Source organism: Saccopteryx leptura, chromosome 3 (genome assembly GCF_036850995.1).
Source record: "Saccopteryx leptura isolate mSacLep1 chromosome 3, mSacLep1_pri_phased_curated, whole genome shotgun sequence".
Taxonomy (NCBI): Eukaryota; Metazoa; Chordata; class Mammalia; order Chiroptera; family Emballonuridae; genus Saccopteryx; species Saccopteryx leptura.
In genome coordinates, this window is record NC_089505.1 from 45,155,976 (window position 1) to 45,182,674 (window position 26,699).

A 26,699-nucleotide genomic window follows, 5' to 3' on the forward strand; every position below is an offset into this window, starting at 1 on the left:
GCAGCCCCACCCCCGCTACTACATAGACAGTTCTGATTGGTCGGCGTGGAACTCTGACGTGGCTTCGGGGTTCGAGGCTGTGGTCTGGCCCGGCTTGGCGAGGGAGAGCGCCGCCTGGGAACTAGGTGGGCCGGGGATCGGTCGCACCCCCTCGTGGCCTGGAGGTCTAGAAGCGGACGCCGCCGACAGCGGTGCAGTTCCCGGAAGGTGCTGGCGTCCGGATAGGAAAGGGTGATTGCGGAGACGCAGCGTCCCTTGGGTCCTGGGCGACTTATGCTGTTTCCTCTCATGGTCCCGCCAGAAACGGTTTTCAAGCAGTAAAAGTCGTCCTAGTGGATTGGGAATTACAAACGCCAGAAAGAACCTAGGGGTAGAATGAAGCCCTCAGCAGTAAGTGTTGCTGGGATCAAGCGGGGTCCCTAAGTGTCAGCAGAGCGGAAAGAGTGCCTCTTAGAGAGGTCCTGCTACCGCTCTTCAGTCAAACCTTCTAGCGAGGCTAGTTCTCCAAGAGTGGGAATGAAATCCTTGCTAATGTTCCTGAAACAGAATTCAGCCCATATCATTAATCCCTAAAGGAAATCCTTACTGTTGTCCATTGTTTAGTACGTAAGAAAGAGGCTCCACCCCTGGCAGTCCAGTCACTTCATTCCTGTATTCATTCATTCAGAAGGCCATTCCTAACTACCAGCACCACTGACCTCAGTCACCACTATTATCATATTTTGTGTAAACTGCCCATCCAGCCTTATCATCCCCTTCACACAGCCTAATGTCCAGTCGACCTGAACTTCAAAGTGGTCCTCCAGGCCAGGAGGGTACTTCTGCAGCAATTCTGTACCATTTTTGCCCTCTTTGTGCAATCTCTTGCCTTCCCCTGAATCCCTGTGTCTGAACGAGGTATTGCCCAAACCGCAACTCATTTCCCAAGGCTCAGTTTATACGGCACCTCTTCATTGAAACTTCCCGTGAGTCCCTACGCTGAAGTGACTGATAAATTTCATGGCTCTACTTATAGCACTCCCCTCTTTCATATATATTATATGTGGTCTGTATATGTAACATTGTTACATATTATGTATTGTATCATTATATGCTATATATTGTATTGTATGTTTTCTATATACATATATATGCTCTGTATACCTGAAATCAAACAATGTTTTAGTGATACCTACCTAATCTTCATTCTGTCATGACTTCTTTTCCCACTGGGAAATATCTGTTAACATTTTGGCTTCATGCCTTAATATTTCAATCACTGATACTGTTTCAACTATTCTTATTTACGTTTATAAGACTTACTTTATTTTAAAACTTGAATCTCAAGTCTATCTCAAGGTTTCCCTCTCTGTGGTAGCTTAGCCTGAAGAAGAGAGGGTTGGGCACCAGGCACATCCTTCACACACTTTTGTATCTATGTCTGCTCTGCACCTACTGCTATGATGATGGCTAAAGAAGAGGGAAAGAGGAAAGATGATGACTAGGACAGTCTGCAATAGCCTTCTTCCCCACTGGCCATTTATGTAAACCCAGGATGCTCTGCTAACGAAGCTCCCAAGCGCCAATGTCCCTGTGAAATTTGCCTACATGTTCCACAAAACCGCCTCCGGCCCCGCCCCATACTGACACCCTGCAACATAACCCTGATGTACTCACCCCTTTGCCACTTCTGACAAGATTAGAGTCATCAATCACATCTCTCCAGGGCCAACTCTCAGGTGTGCAGACACATGCAGGCTGCAACTTTTGTACATCTTTGAATTTGTAAATTTAAACAAAGGAATCTGGACACCCCCCCCCCCATGCAAATGTGCATATCCTGGCATCTCAAACCCCTTCAACCCACAACACTTGTGCACAAGCCATTTCCTCATTGAGAAGTAAAGTTGGTTTCTCCATTTTCTTGATTTGAAGCCGACCTGTGTCTTCTCAGACCAAGAGAACACAGCAGGAGTAACAGTGCATAATTTCCTAAGCTAATTCATAAGAAGTTTTGCAGCTCTGGCCATGATTAGGTCCCTGGGGACATGTTCTGGGACAAACTGGCCACCTTTAAGAAGTTGTACTACTACTAATAGGACTACCAAGCTAGGAACATGGAAAGACCATGTGAAGACACATGACCAACCTGCCCTCGTTTATTCCAGCCACCACAAATAAGGCACCAGATATATTGATATAATGAGAAATCCTGATGTCCCAGCCCCTATCTGACTGATCTAATGAGTGGGACCCACACCAGGAAAAAATTACCCTACTGAACAGTCAAGACAAACAGTGTTGGCCCAGGCCAGGTAGCTCAGTTGGTTAGAGTGTCCTCCCAATGCACCAAGATTGTTGGTTTGATCCCTGGTCAAGGCACAGATAAGAAACAAGCAATGAATGGATAAAGGGAAAATAAACTGATGTTTTTTCTCTCTCACACTGTCTCTCTCCTTTCCTCTCTCTCTCACATCAATAAATTTTCAAAAAAACAAAAGTGTTGTTTTAAACCCCATCCTATGGGGTAAAGGACAACGTAATAGATAACCAGAGCAATTGCCCAAGCCTTACTCCTACTTTATTTTTAAAATTTTATTACATAAACTTATCTACCGTCCTTATCCGAACACTCCACTTGTTGTTCAAGCTACTCTAATGCAAATGCTGCCATGGGAACATTCACACAAACACACAAATACACACACTCAGAGTGTGTGAGTGAGAGAGAGAACACAGTCCTATGTATGTTAATATAAATTCTACCTATTTTTGCAAGGTCTAGCTCAAATTTCACCCCCTTCCTTACCAAGGTTATATGGGGTAGCCTGGCTCCTCAGGCTTTTTCTCTTTCTCTCCTTAAATAACGACTCTTACCACTCACTAGCATTTATATATTAGACTGGCCTCTTTTCACTTAAATTGTCAAATAAAAAAAAAGAAAAGGCAACAGCCAACACAACAATAGTCGTCTGGTGTGAATGAATCAAAATTATACCTATTTTTTTTTTGTCAGGCAAAATAATATCATATATTTTCTGAAGTGTTGCAAATTTGTATAATTAGTTTATGTGTGCCATGAGATGAAAAAGGTTGAAAAGCTATGGCTTCTATTATTTTTTAGGAGTTGCTCTAACTTGAGTGTAAACTCTTTAAGGGACACCGTTCTTGTACTTGTTTGTGTCCCTGTGCTTTCTGTCACAGAAGGTATGTAATAAATCTGGCGTTTATGAGTAGTCAACAGGATTTTTTTAATGCCAAATATCTATATAGAAATAGCTTAAATAAAACTCTATTTGAGGGAAATGAATAAAGCTTAAGGCTCCATACTTCCCCTGAAAAGGACTTTTCTCGCATATCCATGTGGCTAGCTTCCTCATCTGTTTTCAGGACTATATGTAACGTCACTGACGTTCTCCTTAGCCTCCTTGTTTTAAATTGCACACCCTCTTCCACCACTGACTTTCAACATTATTACCTTCTTTGCTTTCTTTTTCCTCATCGCACTTTTTATTTAGTATACCACATATTTTAGTCAGACTTCCACTAAAGTGTAAGTTCTACAAGCATAGTGATCTTTGTTTTGTTTCCTACTCCAACCTCATGCCTAGAATGATATCTAGCATTTAATAGATACTCAATTGTCTGTCACCTGTTGAATGAATGAATGAAAGAATAAATGAATTAACTAAAACCAAGAATGGGTAAATTGAAGTTTTCTTATTTCAAACAATGAAATAGTCTTGTGTACCTTAAAAAAATAATTAAAACTCCATGCTGGCCTGACCAGGCAGTGGTGCAATGGATAGAGCATCGGACTAGGATGCAGAGGACCCAGGTTCGAAACTCCAAGGTTGCGGGCTTGAGCGTGGGCTCATCCAACTTGAGCACAGGCTTACCAGTATGAGCATGGGGTCACTGACTTGAGCGTGGGATCATAGACATGACCCGATAGTCGTTGGCTTGAGTCCAATGTCACTGGCTTGAGCAAGGGGTCACTCGGTCTGCTGCAGCCCCCCCCCCCCCCCGTCAAGGCACATATGAGAAATCAATCAATGAATAACTAAAGTGCTGCAATGAAGAATTGATGCTTCTCATCTCCCTCCCTCCCTGTCTGTTGCTCACTGTCCCTCTCTCTGTCTCCATCACAGAAAAACAAAACACAAAAACCTTCATGCTGAATTTGTCAGTAAGCTTTTTAAGGCAAAACAAAAAAAGGGAAAAGACAGTTATGGGAACAATATCTTACTCACACAAAAAACTAATCTCACCATATTTGGTTGCATATCATTTATATAGCAAAGGAGAAAATGACTTGAATAGCTACTGAAAAGTATTCTGACAGCAGTTTTGGATCTAGTAGATAGAATTTATGTGATAAATTACCTGATAATTTAAACGTTAATCCTGTGCAGTTGCACAACACAGAGGCAATGCTGATTATTCAGCTATAACCTATTATTAGTATGCAAACCAGCATGACAGGACTGATTTTGCAAATTGTGTAGCACTTTTAAGTCAGGTCAGATAAAACAATGTGGGAAGGCAGTTTTATATAAATTGACTATATTGTCTAAATTTATTCCCAGATATCACTAGATTAGATACATGTGCTTAGTTTTAAAAGAATGCTGCTTAAGTATACATGAAACTGAAAAAATTTGTAAGAATTACAAGTGATGGGGAAGCAAATAGGGCCGCAAAATGCAGCAAGGTTTGTTTGCTTGCTTTAACTTTTATTTGGACAATAGTAAACACATTAAAGTGGGATGAACTCCCATGAATCATCACCCAGCTTTAATAGTCACTGATTCATGGACAGACCTATCCCCATTCACTCCTCTCATAATATACAGCTAAATTGCCCTTAATAATATTTCAAAACTTTAGCATTATATTATTCATCCTACCTCAAATGATGCAAACTCGTTTTTTAATAAATGTCCACAATACCATTATCATACTTAAAAGATATTTAAAATTGACACTAGTTCTTGAATATCATTAACCTTTTGAGTAGTACGAACATTCACGTACATCCTCGTGCCTCCTGACCACCCAGAGTACGATTGTTCATGTGTAAGGCAACATTAAAAAAAGGTAAATAGGCCCTGGCCGGTTGGCTCAGTGGTAGAGCGTCAGCCTGCCGTGCAGGAGTCCCAGGTTCAATTCCCAGCCAGGGCACACAGAAGAAGCGCCCATCTGCTTCTCCACCCCTCCCCCTCTTCTTCCTCTCTGTCTCTCTCTTCCCCTCCCACAGCCAAGGCTCCATTAGAGCAAAGTTGTCCCAAGCACTGAGGATGGCTCTGTGGCCTCTGCCTCAGGCGCTAGAACGGCTCTGGTTGCAACAGAGCGATGCCCCAGATGAGCAGAGCATCGCCCCCTGGTGGGCGGGCCAGGTGGATCCCGGTCGGGCGCATGCAGGAGTCTGTCTGACTGCCTCCGGTTTCCAACTTCAGAAAAAAAAAAAGGCAAATATATGTTCTTCTTGTTTCCATAAATTGGTTATCAAACAAACATGATTTTAAGTTAATAAAACTGTAACTGGAACTAATTTCATTTTTTGAAAAAAAAAACCTCACTACCGGGGTCAGCAAGCATGAAAAAAACTTACTACTCAAAGGGTTAAATATCAACCAGAGCCATTCTAGCGCCACAAAGCCATTCTCAGTGCCCAGGCCAACTTTGCTCCAATGGAGCTTTGGCTGCGGGAGGGGAAGAGAGAGACAGAGAGGAAGGAGAGGGGGAGGGCTGGAGAAGCAGATGGGTGCCTCTCTCGTGTGCCCTGGCCGGGAATCGAACCCGAGACTCCTACATGCCAGGCTGACACTCTACCACTGAGCCAACTGGCCAGGGCCTATACCACCATTTTTTAAAGTTTTATTTGAACATAGCTATGTCCATTCATTTATGAATTATCTATAGCAGAGCTGAGTAGTTGCAACAGAGACCACAAGGCACACAAATTCTAAAATATATAATATCTTCTCGCCTGACCAGGCGGTGGCACAGTGGATAGAGCATTGGACTGGGATGCAGAGGACCCAGGTTTGAGACCCCAGGTTTGAGACCCCAAGGTCGCCAGCTTGAGTGCGGGCTCATCTGGTTTGAGCAAAAGCTCACCAGCTTCAACCCAAGGTCGCTGGCTCAAGCAAGGGGTTAGTCAGTCTGCTGTAGCCCCATGGTTAAGGCACATATGAGAAAGCAATCAATGAACAACTAAGGTGTCACAATGCGCAACAAAAAACTAATGATTGATGCTTCTCATCTCTCCATTCCTGTCTGTCTGTCCCTGTCTATCCCTCTCTCTGACTCTCTGTCTCTGTTAAAAAAAAAAAAAAAAGCAGTTCTTTTTATATATTTAGTATGTGTGTGTATATATATATATATATATATATATATACACTATCTTCTCATTCACATTAAAAATTGAGCAACACCTGCCTGACTGGGCGGTGGCGCAGTGGATAGAGTGTCGGACTGGGATGCAGAGGACCCAAGTTCGAGACCCTGAGGTCGCCAGCTTGAGCAAGGGCTCATCTGGTTTGAGCAAAAGCTCACCAGCTTGAGCCCAAGGTCGCTGGCTTGAGCAAAGGGTTACTCGGTCTGCTGAAGGTCCGCAGTCAAGGCACGTATGAGGGGCAATCAATGAACAATTAAAGTGTTGCAATGCACAACAAAAACTAATGATTGATGTTTCTCATCTCTCCGTTCCTGTCTGTCTGTCCCTATCTCTGACTCTCTCTCTGTCTCTGTAAAAAAAAAAAAAAAAAAAAAAAAAAAAAAAAAAAAATTGAGCAACACCTAATTTTCATTGCAAAATCTCTAAAGTAAAAGGAGCTTTTTTTTTCTGATAGGTTTGTAAGAAGTTAAAAAGTACTTATATTGACTTATATAAGCCTAATAGTTCTAGAATTCCCAGAAAATAACAAAACTGAACTAGCTTTTTAAGGAAAAAACAAATCACTTTCTTACAGAAACTGGTAGGTCATAGGCATTTTTATACAAGAAACTAAAACCCTTGGGTAAATGATACTTGTTTGACAGTTTTGATTTTTAATAAATTTGTAAATTCATTCCCTGGTTTTGTCCTCTTAGAGACTAGTTAATCTGAACTTTCTGAATTTCTTATATTGGGTTAATTTGACCAGAGTAAGTTCAAAATTAGGTAAAAGATAAAACTATATCTTCAACAATTTAGAACTATATACACTCTGATGAACTTTTTATGTAAACATTATAATCTGTAGTATGTCATTTTAAATAGAATTTCCAAGATCCTCAGTTAACTCTAACAGTTGGAAATAATATTAAGTCAGTTAATTATTTAATTGTTTTGAGCTACATAAATAACTTCTAAATAACAGAATTCAGAAACACAGGTTACTAAAACTATATATCTATATATCCATTGATAGATATATCTTATATTTACATATTCTATATACATATATTACATAAATACACAGACATACATACACACAAAATAGACCTTACTATACATATACACACTTATGTAGATAATGTGTATTTTATATACAAAAGATTGACCGATTTGACTACGTAAAGGTTAAAATTTTCTGTAAAGCTGTGACATAAACTAAACCAAAAGGAAAAGGATAGTCTGCGAGACAATATTAGTAATATAGCTGGAAAAATAGAGCTAATAATCCCTACTATACAAAAAAAATCCAATAAATTGATTTTTAGAAAAGATAAAGAACTGAATTTTAAAAAATGAGCAAAGGGTATGAATGGGTCAAAAATAGAAGAGGAAATGCAAAGGCTTATAAGTATATAAAACACATGCTCAACCTCACTAGTAGTTAGGAAAGTGAAAACCAAAACCGTGAGATACTGTTGTCACACCCATGAGACTAGCAAAATTGTCAGAACTGAGGACTGTTTCAAAACAGGTAACTACAAACATTGCTAATGAGTTTATATATACAACTTTTTTTTTTTTTTTTTTTTACAGAGACAGTGAGTTAGAGAAAGGGATAGAGAGGGACAGACAGACAGGAGCGAAGAGAGATGAGAAGCATCAATCATTAGTTTTTCGTTGAGCATTGCAACACCTTAGTTGTTCATTGATTGCTTTCTCATATGTGCCTTGACTGCCGGCCTTCAGCAGACCAAGTAACCCCTTGCTGGGGCCAGTGACCTTGGGTTCAAGTTGGTGGGCTTTTGCTCAAACCAGATGAGCCCGCGCTCAAGCTGGGGACCTCGGGGTCTCGAACCTGGGTCTTCCGCATCCCAGTCCAACGCTCTATCCACTGTGCCACCACCTGGTCAGGCTATATATACAACATTTTGAAGGAGTGAACTGCTGGGAACAATTAAAACTAAAAAATATACATACATCTTAACACACGAATCCCATTTTGGAATTTTACTACATTTCCAAGTGAATAATTATCATGAGCTACATTTCATTTAATACATGGACATTTTTGTCTATTCAGACAGCATTATTTTTAGTGCATTTGTGATTTTAAAAAAAAGGATGATGAATCCTAAAGTGGAAGTGAGCACTATGAGCCTGAATAACAATCACCCAACACAGGGCAGAGGAGTTGTGGGGATTGTGTTGTGCAGAGAGAACAGGTGAGAAGGAACGACTATACATGAAGTACTTTACTGAAACCAAGATAGATTGGAAAAAGAATACTCTAAAGGCAATTGTCAGTGAGTGTTTTGAAAGTTGAGTAATAGCTATTAAATCAAATACTTTATATTAGATTCCTGGAAACAGTGTTTTGTGAAAACCTATAGAGAATATTAGAATAATGTCTTGCCTTAGAGAGAAAAAAAAACAGGTAAACTCATCATACCAGCTCTTCTCTGTCAGAAAGAGATACCGTTCTAGACTGAAGGCAGTCCTAGGGCTCAGAGATAGTGCCAGTGTGTTCCTGAATCAAAATGTTAAGATAATCCACTGTTTTCACTGGTATGACACCACTTCTACATAAATTGTCTTAAAACTGTGCTTTTGGGCATTATTTTCATTCCTCCAGGCTTCAGACTAATAAACTGGTAAGAATCCAATTTCTAACATTCACTACACAATTATATGATGGAAAAACACTGAGTTTCTGGCTGACTTGTAAAGACAGTAGGTATTTAATGTGTGTCCATATTTATTTAAGCAAAATTAGCTAAGAGCAAAATATCTCGTTAACTGAATGATGAGTGACATAAGTGAGCCATGACCTCGGGCAAGGTAGAGTTTATAAAAAATTATCATTCTTCAGTTTCTCGGGACAAGTAAAATCGATAAAACCTATCTACAGAAGACACAAAAGAGTTAAACATCAACAGACTCCCTCCCCACGTTCTCTCCCTTGCCCTCCTCCTTGGCTCTTTTATAATGAGGAAACCAGAAGTTGGGGCTACAGCCTCCACACCAGAGGGACATGGTGAAGAACTGGAGAGAAAAAGCACTCCTTCAGAGGAAGAAGAGTTTTCTGAATGTCAGCACTGACCACACCTTGCCCAGCTGAAACCAGGACATCCGTTGAACCTCCTCCTTTTGGAGAAGAGGAGGGGACCCACAGATGGGACCACGCAGAGATGGTGAGAAGACCTGTGAGCCCCTTCGCAAAGCATTAGCACAAAGTCTACCCACCAAAAAAAAGACAAGTCTACAGCTTCCTGCTGTGGCATATATTTATGAACAGAAATTTATAAAGTCTGTGAGGAAAAATTCTTTAAAGATTAGAAATTCTGAGCAATTTTGAGGAGAAACTAAGAATACTCCTGAATGAAAATATCAGCACTGATAAAAGCGGGATGTTCGTGTGTGACTGTGAGTGAGGACCAGATAGGAGGCCGATGCCCTCTTTCCACATCGTTGGTTTCAGCTATTCCTCTGGGCTGCCAAATGGAGATGAGATTTTCACCCTCTTCCTCAAGGTATAAAGGGGAGACCAGTCATTCATCTAAGAACAATCAGGCCCTTGCAAGGGTGACCAAAGGAGCAGTCAATAGCAGGGTTATGACCAGGAAGGCAGTGGCTCAGTTCAGACACCTGGTTGGTCTAAGCAGGTATGATTTGATTTGTTGGGGGATCTCAGTGAGAGAAAAGAGGGTCTTCAGTATGAACACATGCTGTCTGTCCACTGCGTAACCCCAGGGGGCGCCACTTACCTATGCTGCTATTGTGATTGGAACCTCAAGTATATAGATATGTATCATCTCCATTTGGAGAGAGAGGCAGATTTCCAAGTTCTAGTTCTATCACTTCCCACGTGTGTGAATCTGTAGTCACTTCACTCCCATGAGCTTGAGCTCCCTCAGCTGTCAAAGACTAGATTCTTTCTCAAAGTCCTCACAGCTTGGGGATTCTGATTATTAATATTTAGGCAATGTCAGTGGGTATAAATTATTACACATCAAACACCATTAGTGTTTCCAAGAGAAAACTGTAGGTCGAACACATTAAAAGACTTGAAGCCTGACACAATAACAAGGAAAATCATGTCAGAGTTCCCTCACTTCTGTATTTCTGTGCTTTATGGACTTGGGATACCTGTCCATATGCCAGGGAGTACTAGAAACCACAATTTAAATAAGAGTCTTCTCCAAGGAGTGTCAATATTATAATGATTTGGGGAGAAGAAAATATGGATATAAAGCAGATAATGCAAAATTTTCATAAAAGTTTAAGATAAAGCATGACACTCAGGAAATAAATTGTGGCTTCTGGTGGGCATCTTTGTTCAACCACTCAACCTCTACTGTTCACTTTCTCTGCTTCTGGGGGATGTTTTGATGGAAAACATTATAAAACGTTGCAACAGATAAATCTTACCAATTAAAACAGAAACCAATTTGTACGGGGTTTCAGATTTATTTGCAAGTAGATTGTATTCACAAGTAGATTGATAGAAAAACAAAATTCTACAGTTATACCTCTATTTCCAGACAGAAAGTTCTCAAAAGCATACAGTTAATCAAAAGGAAGGCACTGTGGGGATTGTGGTCAACTTAGGAAAAACCTAATAAAGCTCAAAGCACAGTTCTTTTCAGGATGGTTTTGTAGGGACATCTGTAGTATTCAAGGTGCCAATTTATATTTTTCCTTTCTGATTACCCTTTGGTCTTGGTAAGACTGTCAGGACTTAGTTTTCCTTAACCAAGGGCAAACATGTGACTCAAGAGAGGTCATTTAGCCTCTTTCCCTGAAGATATGAATCTTAAGAAGAAGAAAGCTAACACAGTAGCAGGAGCACTTCATTCTGCAGAGAACCCCGAGGAAGCTGAGGGCCTGGCCTCACCGTGAAGTCCTTCTGCCAGGGGCCCCGGAGCAGTTCTCCTCCCTGACCCATCCTTTAGATGTTCTTTAGATGTTCCTTTGACTCTGTGACCTGCTCCCTGTCTTCTAAACAAACTCTTTCTTGCTTAAGTTGGTCAGAGTTTGTATTGCTTGCAACCAAAAGCCTGTAGTGTAAGGTCTATATACCTACATACCTATACCAGCTTCATACACAAAGTCACCACTTTATTTTTATAAAACGAGCTACTCTGTTTGCAGAAAGTTAGCTAGATGGCGATTTTATTTGGCACTGGTATTTGTGTAGGTTTCAGTATAAAACATAAAGAAATTACATTTAACATAGAAGGAATCTTACACCTTCTTACCACTGTTTCTTTCTACTTTCCTCCTCCTACCTCGTTATTTTAACCCTCATTTAATTCTTAAAAAAAGAAAGAAAATGTTACAAAAGGAAGTCGTTTATATATCTAAATGTATATTTCTGCCTATAAGATTGAACATTAAAAAGCTGTTTCTGGGCCCTGGCCAGCTGGCTCAGTGGTAGAGCATTGGCCTGGCGTGTGGAAGTCCCGGGTTCAATTCCCTGTCAGGGCACACAGGAGAAGCGCCTATCTGCTTCTCCACCCTTGCCCCTGTCCTTTCTCTCTGTCTCTCTCTTCCGCTTCTGCAGCCACAGCTCCATTGGAGCAAAGTTGGCCGGGGCACTGAGGATGGCTCCATGGCCTCCACCTCAGGCACTAGAATGGCTCTGGTTGCAACAGAGCAATGCCCCAGATGGGCAGAGCATCGCCCCCTGGTGAGCATGCCGGGTGGATCCCACTCAGGCCCATATGAGAGTCTGTCTGCCTGCCTCCCCACTTCTCACTTCAGAAAAATACAAATACAAAAACAAACAAACCAAAAAATCCTGTTTCTGGAGCACAGAGAATTTTTAGGGCAGCGAAACTACTCTGTATGATCTATAATGATGGATACTTGCCATTATGCATTTGTCAAAACCCACAGAATTTACAAATGCAAGCACGAATCCCCATGTCAACTGTGGACATTAGGTGATGAGGATGTGTCAGTGCAGTATCATTGACTGTCACAAATGTACCACTCTGGTTATGGGGGGCTGTGTATGTGTGGGGGATCCCTGTACCCTCTCAGTTTTGCTTGGAACCTAAAATTGTTCTAAAAACAAAGTCTACTTAAAAACAAATAACCTTTTTCTAAACAGTAAACTAAGTTCACACTTAATCGATTTCATAATCGTAATAATCATCATCTACGTTGAATCTGATGCTGGAATGCTCTTCAGGTTTGGATTTCTTTTTGGTCTCTTTGCTTTTCTCGCTCAGATGCAAGTCTTGCTCACATTGCCGCATGATCTTCTTGGAGGACATCCAGCTCTCCCCTTGTCTTTCAGCGGGCGCTGCACACTGTCCTCCCCTCACATCTGTTCCCTTGGCCTTCAGGACCTCCCTCGCCCTTAGGAGACTGCAGGTGCAGTTCCACGGGTTTCCATCCAGATACAGGTGCCGGAGGCGGGGCAGCCCTTCCAAGGCTTTGAGGTCTAAGGCAGAGATCTTATTGTTCCTAAGGTTTAGAACCTGAAGCTGCTTTAGATCCTTGAGCTCCCTCTCAGCAATATCCTGGATGGCATTGCCTTTTAGGTCCAGCCTGGCTAGGGTCCCCGGGAGCCTGTGAAAGCATGGACACAGGATGTGAGAGAGGGTCATGACCCCTGTTCCACAACTGCGAAGAAGCCCTGATTGAGCCACACTCGCCTTTTCTATAGTTCTGGCTCTTCTGAAGCTAGGAAACCAAACTTTATTTTAAAAAAGTCATTGAATGTGCACACTTCTGCCTTATCTATAGGTTTTTAACCCTTCCTCATAAGTCTTGTTTTCTAACCCTCTAGTTTTTTTCTGGTTCCTAGTCATAAAACTCTTTAATATTTTTCTTGTCAAATGGGATCACATAAATAAATTGATAAGAAAAATAATAAGTTCCCAATATTTTAGTTGAAGAAGGCCGTGAATCAATAATTTATAGGAGTAAAACAATGTTCCTTCCTTCACAAGAATGCTGTTAGGAAGCAAATATGTATATAAATTTACTGCTGATCTTAGTCAGCAGTTAATAAATGTTAGGTACTATTTTTCTATCTCAGTTAGCATATTGAGGCAAATGTAGTAGATATTTTAATATATGTGTACCTAAAACTATGTACCATTATTCTTGATAAAACATAGAATGGAAGATGGTGGGCAAAAGAAAGGATATGTGGAAATAGTCTGTGATAGAAGTAGGTTGTATACGTTTACAGTGTATAGAAAACTAAATTTTAAACTGTAATTTTGTGTATGGATAAGAAGCATGCAAATAAAAAGAAAGGAAGAGTGCGTTGTTTAAAACTTTTAAATAAAAGTTTTAAAATTTAAATATAGGAAAAAAGACATTATTGTATTTTTAATTCTTTATGGGGGAAAATTTCTGAGTCATTCCTGCTTTTCAATTCTAAGAAGAGGCAGGGAGTTTGGGGGGGGGGTGGTGACGGGAAATTTAACAATCACTCTCTGCAAGAACTTTGCTCTCATACTTGGCCGAGTTCTCGGCAGAGCAGATAGTTCTGTTGCTTCACTTCAGCCTCACAGGAAAAGCCCGTCCCTGTCTCGTGTTACACGCTCCGTGTGCTTGCCCACCAGTTCTCAACCCTGGGGCACGTGCAGTTCAACCAGTGACTGCCTGAAAATGCTAATGTCTGGGTCCCTGCTCTGGGGGTCTGATTTGATTGGTTTCAAGTGAGGTCTGGACATCAGTATAAATTTTTAAATAGGGGTGGATTTCAGTTGGAAAACAATCACTCTTTGATGCTTTGTTTTGTGTACAGTTACCAGACTGTATGACTTAAAAAAGAAATCTCTTTTTTCAAGTAGAAAAAGTTAATATTTGTATATACCAAAGATAATTTTTACCTTTGCCATTGGTAAGAAACATGATTGTCACTAACAATGAAAATAAGTAAATGGAGAGCCACAGGATTCCACAGAAACCAGAAGGTGGCAGTAAATGTGACAATGATAATAAGCAGGGCAAGAAGCCGCTTTTTTTTTTCCTGGTAGGTACATATAATAAGCATCATATATCTTTTTTTGTGTGTGTGTGTGTATTTTTCTGAAGCTGGAAACGGGGAGAGACAGTCAGACAGACTCCCGCATGCGCCCGACCGGGATACACCTGGCACGCCCACCCGGGGCCACGCTCTGCCCACCAGGGGGCGATGCTCTGCCCCTCCGGGGCGTCGCTCTGCCGCGACCAGAGCCACTCTAGCGCCTGAGGCAGAGGCCAAGGAGCCATCCCCAGCGCCCGGGCCATCTTTGCTCCAATGGAGCCTTGGCTGTGGGAGGGGAAGAGAGAGACAGAGAGGAAGGAGGGGTGGGGGTGGAGAAGCAAATGGGCGCTTCTCCTATGTGCCCTGGCCGGGAATCGAACCTGGGTCCCCCGCATGCCAGGCCGACGCTCTACCGCTGAGCCAACGGGCCAGGGCCATATATCTTTTTATTAAACTGTTTTTTAGCAAGAGGGACAGAAACAGAGTGAGACAGAGAGAGGGACAGATAGAGACAGACAGACAGGAAGGGAAAGAGATGGGAAGCATCAATTCTTCTAGGCTGCAGCTTAGTTGTTCATTGATTGCTTTCTCATATGTGCCTTGACTGGGGGCTATAGCAGAGCGAGTGACCGCTTGCTCATGCCAGTGACATTGGGCTCAAGCCGGCAACCATGGTGTCATGTCTATGATACCAAGCGTAAGCCAGTGCCCTTGCCTGCACTCAAGCTGGTGAGCCCACGCTCAAGTCGGAGACCTCGGGTTTTGAACCTCTATCCACTGCGCTATCACCTAGTCAGTCCATAACATCTTTTTTTAATGTATCTACTTTAAAATATAGAACACAGGATTAAAAAATAAATAGTGTCAATTAATATAAAGTGTACATTAGTTATACATTATGACTGGTTTGGAGGAATAGGTACGTGGGTTGGCTATAGAAGGAGGGATATTTGCAAAGAGAAATTGTCAGATTCTGAGGATGTGTGTGTGTGTGTGTGGGGGGGGAGATTGAAGACGCAACCAAAACCAAAAGGTAAGAGCAACACAAATGAACTCACATACTCACAGACACACAGGCAAGATAAATGAAGTTAGTGCAGTATTCAGTCTGAAGGCTGGAGATTCCTAACCCTTGTTGAAAATTTCCATCCCTGACCTTGATCAGATCATTTATGTCTGCTTTAACAAGTGTTCTTGCTTGTATATTGTGCTGACTTCACCCATCTTAGGAGAACTTTTATAGTAGTAACCATAAATGGTAACACCCACTTACCTTAGGGGTATGGACAGCAGCAGGTTCTGCTCCAGCGCCAGGTTGGAGAGCTGGGAACAGCTCTGCAGGGCTCCAGCTTCAAACAAGCTGACGATGTTGTTGTCTAGAAACAAATGTTTCAAGTCTCGGAGGTCCTGGAAGTCTTGCACTGTAACTTTCTGAATCAGATTATTGCTAATATCAAGCTTCTGTAGCCTTGCTGGTAATTTGAGGGGCAACATTTGAAGCTGGTTTTGGGACAACTCAAGAGTGGTTAAATTGGAAAGGAGCTGCGCCTCATCGATGGAAGAGATTGAGTTTTCTGACAGGTAAAGATGGGATAGGTTTTCCAAGTGTTTCATATCTCGGAACCTCACCACTTTGAGCTGGTTTCTCTCCATCTTTAAAGAGAGCAAGGATTTGGGCAGATTAATGGGAATTTTAGTCAGAAAGTTACCACTGAAACTGAGAAACTGCAAAGACTGAAGAGAAATAAAGAAGCTAGCTGGTATAAGATGTAGTTTATTATTCTCCATACTCATATGTTTCAGATGGGGAAGTGCCAGTGGCCCAGCTACAGACTCGATATTATTGCCATCCAACATCAAACTTTGCAAACTGGCAAGAGAAGAGAGCATGCTGGGAGAGAGGGAAGAAATCAGGTTGTTTTTAAGTTCAAGGGTTTTTAATTTCTTCAGTCCTTCAAAATCGGATCCGTGTAGGGCAGATATTGAATTATCATTTAGTTTTAACACTTCAAGACAGGCTGGTAGAGCACTGGGGACTTGTCTCAGCTTATTTTTCCAGAGTTCCAGGGTCTTCAAGGTATTTAGAGTTTTGAAAGTATCATTTTCTATTGATTCTGTTCCACTGGCCAGAAGAACAAAATCTTCTAAAGCCAACATTTGGGTGAAGTTAGATATCTACAAGGCAGGGGCAGGGAGGGGGAACAAAAATAGTAAACTGAGATTATCATGGGACGAAAACAGCATATGAACTATCATTCAATACAAGTGATACTTCTAATTTCCCTTTAGGATCTATTTTAAATGATCTCTTGGAAAGGAAAGACACTCAGGTCTTGACTATTTATATTTTTTATTTATGATTGCTAACACTGGAAGAGATGATAAATATTTTATGCACTTTCACACACTGCTGTTAGACCGGTAATATTGGCCAAATTTGCTGTATGTTCTCTGACCCAACAAGTTTACTTCTAGGCAGAAAGTTCTTAAAAATTGTACAATGCTTTATAGGATGTGCTGTTCTTTGTTGTATCATCTTATAAGAGCCAAAAATAAAAACAATTCGGGTATCTTTCACCAAACTATTAATAGTTACTAACTGTAGTTATACGATTACAAGGCATTTTTACTATCTGTCTACATTATGCATTGTTTGGATTTTTTAAATTATAAATTACCTTTAATTCTTTAAAAAGTATTAAAAGTAGCCTGACCTGTGGTGGCGCAGTGGATAAAGCGTCGATCTGGAAATGCTAAGGTCGCCGGTTCGAAACCCTGGGCTTGCCTGGTCAAGGCACATATGGGAGTTGATGCTTCCAGCTCCTCCCCCCCTTCTCTTTCTCTGTCTCTCCTCTCTCTGTCTCTCCCTCTCCTCTCTAAAATGAATAAATAAAAAAAGTATTAAAAGTAAAAAATTTAAATGTCCCAAATACTCCTATCATGAGGATGGGCCTACTAGAGAAATGTTTGCAACTATATTATATTTTGGAAACTAGCCTCCTGCTGTCTGTCCCCCAATTTGCACTTCACTGATGAACTATATCTGTGAACAAACAGAATAACATGTGTCTCCATCACTATAGAGCAAGAAGTCCATTCATGCATATATCCCAAATCTAATGCTACTCCTTTCCTAGCTATTAGGGAATGGCAAATCTGGCATACCTTGTCCATGATTCACATGTTCAAGCCCTCCCATCTCTCTACTTGTTCACCAACTTCCTAGCTTGACATCCACCTCTTTTGTGGGTTGATGAAATCCTCTGTATTTGGTCCTCAGAGTAAGATCATGTTTAGGTAAAAAAGAGGAATTGTTTTCTTCAGCTTGATAAATTTCACAAAATATTCAGCATACTTTAGAATTTAATTAAGGTGGAACTTTTAATGCAAATTTTATATGTCTTAGTACCCACAGTTTATAAATGTTTGATTTCATTATGTAATTAAGTCCTTTGAGAACACCAATGCACAATTAACATTTTCAAAATGGATTAATTTTGCATCCCATATTTATTATAGGTACTTAAATTCTGGGAGGACATGTGATATGAATTATGATAAAGTATATATTCAAGAATCTCTTAATATGATATTCTGTTATAGGAATCTCATGTTAAAATTTCCATAAACATGTTTTTAATCTTGCTAGTTTTGACAGCTGCCTTTGGTTATATATGGCTGATAACATTTGATTTTTTCCTACTGATTAATCAGTTGTATTGATTAGTCCTAATCCCAATAGTAATAGCAAAATTTTTTACATTTGTTGAATATCTATCTATAAGTGTGAAGTGCTTTTTTAAAGGTTATCATTAATACTCCTAATAACCTTACAAGTTTACCATTGTCAATACTGGTTTTAGATGAGGAAACTAGAAAGTCAGTGAAAGAACTGAGAATTTCAACAAGCTCTGTTGGACTATAGAGATCTTTCTTCCTCAGCTCACCATTTTCTATTACATTTGGTCTATAACTAATGTTTTCAGAAAAGACTCAAGATATGGACACAAACCACAGAGTTTTAGAGAAGCAGAGGTCTTAGAGATTTAGTTCAAATCTGTCATTTAAGGGATGAACACTTTCAGGCAAAAAAAAAAAAAAAAGTAAATGATCTGACCAAAACTCAGTGTTCTTTCATCTACTCTCCATTCTGAAGTGCCCTTTTCTAAGCTTTTCTTTCATATAAAGTTAGAAATTACTCTAAACACAGATCTTCAGTTCTTGGACTGTTTGGTTTCCCAAAAGAAGAACTGTGTTTCTAATACTTCCACTTCTATTTGAGTGACCACACACCCTAAAAGACTGCCGACAATGCAGCAAGTCTCAGTGATGGCATGGATCTGAATGGGCAGTACATTTGGGGAGCAAAGAGTGGTGTCAGAACTTCAGTCTGTCTGTCTTCATCTCTCTTTGTAAGTATAGGGACTGGTCTAACTAGTTAATACAGCCCATATTCTGAACTAAATCCAATGGGTAGTTTTGGTTTTTTTAAATTAAGCATGGAGAACTGTTTATTTTTCTTTTTGTCAAAGTCAATGTAGATTACTTTTGATTATTAATTAAATAGCTACCATTATTTAAGTATTTACTATGTTTACCATTACAAAACCCCATGTGTAATCTTGATTATTCTCTCGATTCACAGAGGGAAACTAAGGCTCAAGAGGGTGAAAACATCTGTCCAAGTATGTCTAGCTAGCATTAGAAAACTTGGGCTTTAACCTTATTGCTATCATCTACATTTAGCTCAAGAATATAGAGTTCTATAGAGTTCTAGTGGAACAAACAGTGAGGAAGACACCCTCTAATTTACAACTTTTCAGGGGAGTTTGCAGAGCTGACAAAGAAAATAACTCTGCCAGACCTGTTTTTCCATTTCCCTGGCCTAAGCAGGATTGTGCTCAAGAGATGTGGAATGGGATGCTTTTGCCCTAGAGATAACCTTGGGGTTGCTGGTAGGCTTGTCAATGGTTGCTTAGAAAGCAAAGCAAGTATGGCTTGGTGTTAACAATCAGGTGCCAGAATCTTAGCTAAGTATAATTCCTGCCATCAAAGTTTTACAGTTTAGTCAGCCCAATATGTGTGTGTGTGTGTGTGTGTGTGTGTGTGTGCGCACATATTACAATACAATATGAAAAGTTTAAAAAAATAAGCAAGGCAAGTAAGGTGAAGTAGATCAGAAGGGCAACTACTACTGGCTTCCCCAGGAAAGGCTCTGTTTTTGGTTTCAATTCTGGGCAGGTCCTGCTCCAAGCATTAGAGGGCCACACATCTTTCCTGGGCTTCTCATAGGTCTAATGCACAGAAAAATCTGACATACCCTCACAGGGACTGCCACAGGTATGTGTGAACCAAGCCAGAAAGTTTTCAAAACAGTGTTGGAATTTTTTTTTTTTTTTTTTTTTGTATTTTTCTGAAGCTGGAAACAGGGAGGCACTCAGACAGACTACCGCATGCACCCAACCGGGATCCACCCGGCCCGCCCACCAGGGGGCGATGCTCTGCCCATCCAGGGGCGTCGCTCTGTCATGACCAGAGCCACTCTAGCGCCTGGGGCAGAGGCCAAGGAGCCATCCCCAGCGCCCAGGCCATCTTTTGCTCCAATGGAGCCTCGGCTGCGGGAGGGGAAGAGAGAGACAGAGAGGAAGGAGAGGGGGAGGGGTGGAGAAGCAGATGGGCGCCTCTCCTGTGTGCCCTGGCCGGGAATCGAACCCAGGACTTCCGCATGCCAGGCCGACGCTCTACCACTGAGCCAACCGGCCAGGGCGGAAATTTTTCTGATCATCAAATCAACATTTGTTCTCTGTAAACGATTTTAAATTTCTGCAAAGTATGGTGAGAGTATAAAATGTTTTCATAATTCTCCCACTCAGTGATAAACTCTGTTTATATATTTTTTTTACCAAAGAAGAATGTTAAGTAACTTCTGTAAAAGATGTAAAGTACAATCATGTTAAGTGACCATCATCATAAAGACGTTCCTATTTTTTTTCTAAATGTAAAAGCTAAAAATATGAAACTCTTAGAAGAAAATATGGGCATAAATTTTCATGACCTTGGATTTGGTAAAAGCTATTTTAGATATGACACCAAAAGCAAAAATGAACAAGAAAAAATAAATAGACTTAAATTGAATACCTTTGTGCTTCAAAGAATATCATCAAGAAAATGAAAAGATGCCTGACCAGGCGGTGGTGCAGTGGATAGAGCATTGGACTGGGATGCGGAGGGCCCAGGTTTGAGACCCCGAGGTCGCCTGCTTGAGCGCGGGCTCATTTGGTTTGAGCAAAAGCTCACCAGCTTGAACCCAAGGTCACTGGCTCCAGCAAGGGGTTACTCGGTCTGCTGAAGGTCCGCAGTCAAGGCACATATGAGAAAGCAATCAATGAATAACTGAGGTGTTGCAACGCGCAATGAAAAACTAATGATTGATGCTTCTCATCTCTCTCCGTTCCTGTCTGTCTGTCCCTGTCTATCCCTCTCTCTGACTCACTCTCTGTCTCTGTAAAAAAAAATAATAATAATAAAAAAAAAAAAATGAAAAGACAACCAACAGAATGGGAGAAAAATTTTGCAAATAATAAATATATCTGATATAAGATTAGTATTTAGCATATATAATTAACTCTTACAACTCAATAATAAAAAGACAACCCAACTAAAAATAAGCAAAGGATTCATGTTGTCTTTTCTCCAAAGAAGATTAAAAATGGCCATTAAGCACATGAAACATCATAGCTCAATATCATTTGTCATAGCCATGTGAAAGTCAAACCATAATAAGATACCACCTGACACTCGTTAGGATGGCTACAATCTAAAAAACAAACAAACAAAAAAAGGTGAGAAATATTAGCAAAGATGTGGAGAAACTGAAACTGTTTTATACTGTTGTGGGAATGAAAAATGAAGCAGTTTCTCAAAATGTTACACGTACAGTTGCCATATGACCCAGAAATTTCACTCCTAAGAAAATGAAAGTGGCCTGACCTGTGGTGGCGCAGTGGATAAAGCGTCGACCTAGAAATGCTGAGGTCGCCGGTTCAAAACCCTGGGTTTGCCTGGTCAAGGCACATATGGGAGTAGATGCTTCTAGCTCCTCCCCCCTTCTTTCTCTCTCTCTCTCTCTCCCTCTCTCTAAAAATGAATAAATAAAATAAAATAAATTAAAAAAAAAAAAGAAAATGAAAGCATATGCCCACACAAAAACACGCACATGAATGTTCACAATAACATTATACATAATAACCGAAAAGAGGAAATAACTGTCTATCAACTGATGAATGGACAAAATGTGGCACATACAATATGTAGTATGTACAATGAAATATTATTCAGACTTTAAAAGGAAGGAAATTCTGACATATGAAGGAAATTCTACAACATGGATAAACCTTGATACATTATTTTAAGTATAGGTCTAGTAGACTGCTAGATTAGTCTGAAACATGGGGAACGTTACATAGAAACTCAGTAGGCGAGCTCTGATCACTTACATGAAGTGAAGTCGCCTGAGATGAGTGTGCACAGTAAGAAAAGGGATGGCTGAGGATTGAGACTCCCTGCAAAAGCCCAAAACTAAAGGACAGTGGAGGAAAAGAAACCTATGAAAATGGCAGAAAAGAAATATTAACCCTGGCTGGTTGGCTTTCTAGATTGTAGCCATCCTAATGAGTGTCAGGTGGTATCTTATTATGGTTTGACTTTAACATGGCTATGACAAATGATATTGAGCTATGATGTTTCATGTGCTTAATGGCCATTTTTAATCTTCAGTGGTAGAGTCTCGGCCCAGCATGTGGTAGTACCAGGTTCAATTACTGGTCAGGGCACACAAGAGAAGCGACCAGCTGCTTCTACACCCCCCTCTCTCCATCTCTTTCTCTCTCTCTTCCTCTCCCACAGCCATGGTTGGAATCTTTCAAGCAAAGTTGGCCCCAGGTGCTGAGGATGGCTCCATGGCCTCACCTCAGGTGCTAGAATATCTCAGTTGCCAAGCAACTGCCCCAGATAGGCAGAGCATTGCCCAGTAGGGGCTTGCTGGGTGGATCCTGATCAGGGCGGATATGAGAGTCTGTCTCTGCCTCCCTGCCTCTCATGTAAAAAATAAAAAAGAAAAGAAATATCTGGTAGGCCTAATGAGGACATAAAAGTGGGGAGTCGTGGAAGGCAAGAATGTGAGAATTTCAAAAAATAGGAGTGAACCAATGTCTGAGAGAAAACTGGTTTAGCTGTGTGGAATAGGTAGAAACCAGACAGTGGTGAATTAATAAACAGAAGATGAAGTGGAGGCAATAAGAACAGACTACCCTTTCACAGTTTTGCAAGTAAAGATAGTAGCAAGAGTAGACACAGAATTAAAAGATTTTTATTTTTATGTAATGAAAGCATATTTATAGGTTAGGACAGGGAGCTAGTAAAGAAAGAGCGACTAAAGATATGGGAGTGGAGAGAATAATGGAGCAGAGAGGCTAGAAAGATGGAGTCAAGAGCATGAGAGAGAGGTTGCTTTGAATAGCAAGAGGGACATCTCTCTGGAGGAGAGAGCTTGCAGTATTAATATGCAGTCAGCAGGAATTGAAGTAGATCAAGATAAATGGCCTTTGTTTCATGATTTGTGCATAAAATTGGAGGCCAGCCATTTGGTGAGAATAGGAGGGTAGGAATTGAGAAGAGAATCCAAAACCATACTGATGTTTTGGAATATGTTGAGGGAATATAGGGCGAGCCTGACAGAGAAGTGAAAGGCCATATGGATGACAAGGAAGACCCAAGTTAGAAAACTTGGATTTATGGTGATACTACAAATGTGTGATGGTTCCGTGGTGTGTGTGTGTGTGTGTGTGTGTGTGTGTGTGTGTGTGTGTATGTGTTCCTCACCAGCAGCACCCAAATGTTCAGGTACAGGAGAAATCAAGGAAAATGATCACCCTAATTTAAGAGTGTGGCTTTGCTGGATAGGCGTTGAGTTAATTCACTGTAGGATGCAAAAAGGGAAAGGGTAGAAAAAGAAGATAGATAAGAGATAAACTGATTATCTAATGAGAATATAGGTAGATCTAGGGTTAGAAGTCTCCATGAGGCCCTGGCCAGTAGTTCAGTGGTTAGAGCATTGGCCTGGTGTATTAATGTCCTGGGTTCGATTCCTGGTCAGGGCACACAGGAGAAGTGACCATCTGTGTCTTCTCTTCCACAGCAGTGGCACTATTGGTTCAAACGTGGCCCTGGGGACTAAGGATAGCTCTGTTGGTCTTAGGGTCAGCCTCAGGAGCTAAAAATAGCTCGGTATTTGAGCACTGGCTCAAGACAGGGTTGCCAGGTGGATCCTAGTTGAGGCACATGTGGGAGTCTGCCTCACTAGCTCCCCTCTTCTCACCTAATGTAAGTAAATAAGTAAATAAGTTTTCATGAGGTGGAAAGGTAAGTGAAGAATATGAGAGCTGAAAGGAAAGGAGATGAGGACCAGAGAGTGGATATTGAAATTCAAGTTTAATGAGTGGATAAGTTTCAGGTATAAAGATGACTATGATATAACTAAGACAGTAGGTGGCTGTGGTCAAATGGAAATATAGACAGATACTTTTTTATGAGTTCTAGGAAGTAAGAGACTAGGATATTGGACACTGAAGGCACTCAAGTAATGCAGGGTTTAGGGTGGGGAGGAAGACAAGAGCCAGGAGGTAAGGGACCAGGGGCACAGTATAGGACAGACCAGAGAATAAGGAGTTTTATAACCGATGCATGCACCTTCAAAAAAGTAGGAGTTTTTATAGATAAATAAAATCTCTCTTTGCTTGAGGGCAGGAACTGTGAATTTTTTATCTTTTATATACAGTTTCAGACACAATTGAATTATATAAACAAGTAATAGAAATATTTTAAACTGTGATGCACCCACACATATTTATGTATGTATATAAATATGTGTACATATCTTATGTGCTTATATGTACAGGTAATTTCTATTGCAATTAATCTGAAGATCCATTTTAAGGTATTTTTTTAAATATAGGCATCCTATTATGTAATTCAAACCAAATAAACTGAATGTACCTTTTATTTGCTAAATACAAGTGAAATATGGCCATTTAAAATGTAAGAGCTTTTGGCCCTGGCCGGTTGGCTCAGTGGTAGAGCATCAGCCTGGCATACCGAAGTCCCAGGTTCAATTCCCGGCCAGGGCACACAGGAGAGGCACCCATCTGCTTCTCCACCCCTCCCCCTCTCCTTCCTCTCTGTCTCTCTCTTCCCCTCCCGCAGCCAAGGCTCCATTGGAGCAAAAGATGGCCCGGGCGCTGGGGATGGCTCCTTGGCCTCTGCCCCAGGCGCTAGAGTGGCTCTGGTCGCGACAGAGCAACACCCTGGATGGGCAGAGCATCGCCCCCTGGTGGGCGTGCCGGGTGGATCCTGGTCGGGCGCACGCAGGAGTCTGTCTAAGTGCCTCCCCGTTTCCAGCTTCAGAAAAATACAAAAAATAAATAAATAAAATAAAATAAAATAAAATGTAAGAGCTTTTAAAGAAGAGATAGAAATATTATTGCTCATAGCTTTTTATTTCCTTCACAGACCAATTCTGTTTCATCAACTTTCTACTGGGAACTGTCCTTCCAAGAGACAGTTAACTGGACTAAAGTCAGGGAAGCAGCAATATTGCTGCTGTTCAATGAACCTAAACCAATGACAAATGGGTCGATTCAATTTGATAAGAGGTAAAGTTTTATCTTATTGGTGGCAAAGCAGCAGTGTAGGATCGTTACCAGGTATAGCGACCCTCTAGCGTCTAGCCCTTGGCACCTCAAGTCCTCAGGACAAATCTTTAAGCATCCTGCCATTTAAGCAGGTGTCTTGCTTGGATGCTGAGACCTGACCAGGTCAGACTTACTCCCTGGCATTAGGCACTACTGGGTTAGAAGAGGAAAGTAAAGAGATGATGACTAGGCAATCATGCTTATTAAGACTCAAAATAAATACCATGCCACATATTTTAAACCCTCTGTGTTGATGTGCACTTACATTAAAATTTCTTAACCAAATGAAAGGGGCGGGGGTTCTGTTTGGAGAGAAAGTACACGCACCAGCTGGCTCTGCACCTGGATCACAGGGGCATTTCCTTATCCGAGGATTCGGATGGAGGAGGGAGAAGCAGTGACCAGTAAAGGCAAAATCAGAGGGCTATAGCATTCCCCACCCAGAAAGGGCCTGGGATCACCTATGGTACCCTTCCTTACTCACTTCACAAAGGTAAATGAGACCCAGAATTTTTAACAACTTGCCTAAGATGGTTGTCTCTGTAGGCAGTGAGCCAACTAGGAAGAGAATCCTTAATCTCTTGATCCCTTCCAAACACTGAAGGCCAAAAACAGAAGTTCATTTATGTCATAAAAGTCAGACAAATCTGTAGCACTCCTTTCGGTGATCTCCACATAGGTAAGCATAAAAGTAAAAGTCATAATTAAAACCACATAGAATGAGAATAGTAGCAACTATGGCAAAATAAAAACACGTATTTCCTCGGTATAGTTTTTCACAAAGACGCTAATGCTTGCTTGGATGTAAGGTCTGTATGAATAATTCTCATATGCTGGGTTTATCTTCATAGCCTTATAATGCTTTATTATCATCTTCCTTCTATGGCATAAAAGGACTTATTCTTAATCCTGGGGACATAAAGTGGCCATATGCTCTTAAACATGTTTCATTTACTCTACTTTTACTTTTCAACAGGATAATTAGAAAGTTTTATGAATAAAAACTAAAATAAAATGTTATAAATTATAGATTCTAGTTTTTGTTTGTTGTTTTGTTTTGTTTTTTGGCTACTTCCCTTAAAAGAAATAGCCGGAGGAATATACTCATCTCAGTAGAACAGAGCAAGCAAACTGGTAACTAATGCAACTACCCAAACTTGATATATTTTGATTTTTTTTTTTGAGTTTTTAGTTTTAACCTTTAAGTTTTGAGTTTTTAAGTTTTAAGTTTCAATTCTTTAAGTTAACTTGACCCCACACTCACCTCTCACCATGCCATGCAAAATAAAATTGCAGCTACTTGAGCGGAAAATGAGTAGTTACCTGAAGGTGCTGGATTTTGCTGTGGCTGATGTAGAGCTTCCTGGTGCTGGAGGGGATGCCTGGCGGCACCTCCGTCAGCCTGTAGCACTGCACCGACTGCGCAGGGTCACAGCTGCATCTCCCAGGACAGCTGGGATGGAAGCCTTCACCAAGAGAGAACAGAACAAGGGATGCGTAAAGCAGATGCATCTTCCGAAACAGGGCCTCTAAGGCAGCAGGCAAGGCTTTAGGTGATGTCTCACTCTTTATACCATGAAATCTGATAATAGAA

General features: G+C 40.9%; 1 protein-coding gene across 1 annotated transcript; it reads right to left on the minus strand.

Moving 5' to 3' along the window:
• Positions 1-10,958: 10,958 nt before the first annotated feature.
• LOC136397246 (nephrocan-like) lies at positions 10,959-26,699 on the minus strand. The gene is made up of 3 exons (XM_066371793.1): positions 26,429-26,699; positions 15,631-16,532; positions 10,959-12,943 (listed from the first exon to the last, which is right to left on the minus strand). The coding sequence occupies exons 1-3, from the start codon at positions 26,615-26,617 to the stop codon at positions 12,496-12,498; spliced, it is 1,539 nt and encodes a 512-aa protein (XP_066227890.1). The 5' UTR covers positions 26,618-26,699; the 3' UTR covers positions 10,959-12,495.